Source organism: Scomber japonicus, unplaced genomic scaffold, assembly GCF_027409825.1.
Source record: "Scomber japonicus isolate fScoJap1 unplaced genomic scaffold, fScoJap1.pri scaffold_547, whole genome shotgun sequence".
In the NCBI taxonomy this organism is placed as follows: Eukaryota; Metazoa; Chordata; class Actinopteri; order Scombriformes; family Scombridae; genus Scomber; species Scomber japonicus.
Window position 1 is genome coordinate 20,001 of NW_026518598.1, and position 2,500 is coordinate 22,500.

Consider the following 2,500-nt stretch of genomic DNA (forward strand, 5'->3'; position numbering starts at 1 on the left):
CGTATGACAGAAACAAAGAACCGCTCCTACCTGAGGAACCGTATGACAGAAACAAAGAACCGCTCCTACCTGAGGAACCGTATGACAGAAACAAAGAACCGCTCCTACCTGAGGAACCGTATGACAGAAACAAAGAACAGCTCCTACCTGAGGAACCGTGTGACAGAAACAAAGAACCGCTCCTACCTGAGGAACCGTATGACAGAAACAAAGAACCGCTCCTACCTGAGGAACCGTATGACAGAAACAAAGAACATCTCCTACCTGAGGAACCGTATGACAGAAACAAAGAACAACTACCTGAGGAACCGTATGACAGAAACAAAGAACCGCTCCTACCTGAGGAACCGTATGACAGTAACAAAGAACATCTACCTGAGGAACCGTATGACAGAAACAAAGAACCGCTCCTACCTGAGGAACCGTTTGACAGAAACAAAGAACCGCTCCTACCTGAGGAACCGTATGACAGAAACAAAGAACATCTACCTGAGGAACCGTATGACAGAAACAAAGAACCGCTCCTACCTGAGGAACCGTATGACAGAAACAAAGAACCGCTCCTACCTGAGGAACCGTATGACAGAAACAAAGAACAGCTCCTACCTGAGGAACCGTATGACAGAAACAAAGAACATCTACCTGAGGAACCGTATGACAGAAACAAAGAACAGCTCCTACCTGAGGAACCGTATGACAGAAACAAAGAACCGCTCCTACCTGAGGAACCGTATGACAGAAACAAAGAACAGCTCCTACCTGAGGAACCGTATGACAGAAACAGCTCCTACCTGAGGAACCGTATGACAGAAACAAAGAACCGCTCCTACCTGAGGAACCGTATGACAGAAACAGCTCCTACCTGAGGAACCGTATGACAGTAACAAAGAACCGCTCCTACCTGAGGAACCGTATGACAGAAACAGCTCCTACCTGAGGAACCGTATGACAGAAACAAAGAACCGCTCCTACCTGAGGAACCGTATGACAGAAACAAAGAACATCTACCTGAGGAACCGTATGACAGAAACAAAGAACCGCTCCTACCTGAGGAACCGTATGACAGAAACAAAGAACATCTACCTGAGGAACCGTATGACAGAAACAAACCCTCCTCGATGAACAGTTTAGTAACCATAGTAACTCTAACCCTCCTTGATGAACAGTTTAGTAACCATAGTAACCCTAACCCTCCTTGATGAACAGTTTAGTAACCATAGTAACCCTCCTTGATGAACAGTTTAGTAACCATAGTAACCCTCCTTGATGAACAGTTTAGTAACCATAGTAACCCTAACCCTCCTCGATGAACAGTTTAGTAACCATAGTAACCCTCCTTGATGAACAGTTTAGTAACCATAGTAACCCTCCTTGATGAACAGTTGAGTAACCATAGTAACCCTCCTTGATGAACAGTTTAGTAACCATAGTAACTCTAACCCTCCTTGATGAACAGTTTAGTAACCATAGTAACCCTAACCCTCCTTGATGAACGTTTAGTAACCATAGTAACCCTAACCCTCCTTGATGAACAGTTTAGTAACCATATTAACCCTCCTTGATGAACAGTTTAGTAACCATAGTAACCCTCCTTGATGAACAGTTGAGTAACCATAGTAACCCTCCTTGATGAACAGTTTAGTAACCATAGTAACCCTAACCCTCCTTGATGACCAGTTTAGTAACCATAGTAACACTAACCCTCCTTGATGAACAGTGTAGTAACCATAGTAACCCTAACCCTCCTTGATGAACAGTGTAGTAACCATAGTAACCATAACCCTCGTTGATGAACAGTTTAGTAACCATAGTAACCCTCCTTCATGAACAGTTTAGTAACCATAGTAACACTAACCCTCCTTGATGAACAGTTTAGTAACCATAGTAACCCTAACCCTCCTTGATGAACAGTGTAGTAACCATAGTAACCCCCCTTGATGAACAGTTTAGTAACCATAGTAACCCTCCTTGATGAACAGTTTAGTAACCATAGTAACTCTAACCCTCCTTGATGAACAGTTTAGTAACCATAGTAACTCTAACCCTCCTTGATGAACAGTGTAGTAACCATGGTAACCATGGTAACTCTGGGTCATGTCTAGTTTATTGATCATATTTGGGTTCAGATCATCAGATATGAACCTTTGCTGCCATGGCAACGATTAATTAACATGAGCAAGATTAAGATTAGAGTTTATAAATATCAATAATGTGATTATTAGCTCTTATTCATAGATTCTCCTTCTGAGATACTAAAGGTATTATTATTGATCACTGATCAGAGATACTAAAGGTATTATTATTGATCACTGATAGAGATACTAAAGGTATTGATTATTATTGATCAGAGATACTAAAGGTACTGATTATTATTGATCCTGATCAGAGATACTAAAGGTACTGATTATTATTGATCTGCAGCTACGGGAGCAGCTGAGGGACAATCCGTGTCTTACCTTCGTCAGCCCGGCAGCAGCTCCTCAGCAGCAGGAGGAGCAGC

At 42.4% G+C, this 2,500-nt stretch overlaps 1 protein-coding gene across 1 annotated transcript in view; it reads right to left on the reverse strand.

The window, feature by feature from the left end:
• The window catches only part of LOC128354765 (ephrin type-B receptor 4b-like), a gene marked incomplete at its 3' end in the record, with an annotated part of 22,288 nt that overhangs the window by 19,715 nt on the left and 73 nt on the right, over positions 1 to 2,500 (reverse strand). The window contains exon 1 of the mRNA XM_053314934.1: positions 2,457 to 2,500. This exon is cut by the window's right edge and continues 73 nt beyond it. Within this exon, the coding sequence (XP_053170909.1) occupies positions 2,457 to 2,500 (44 nt within the window). The remainder of the gene's footprint in view (positions 1 to 2,456) is intronic.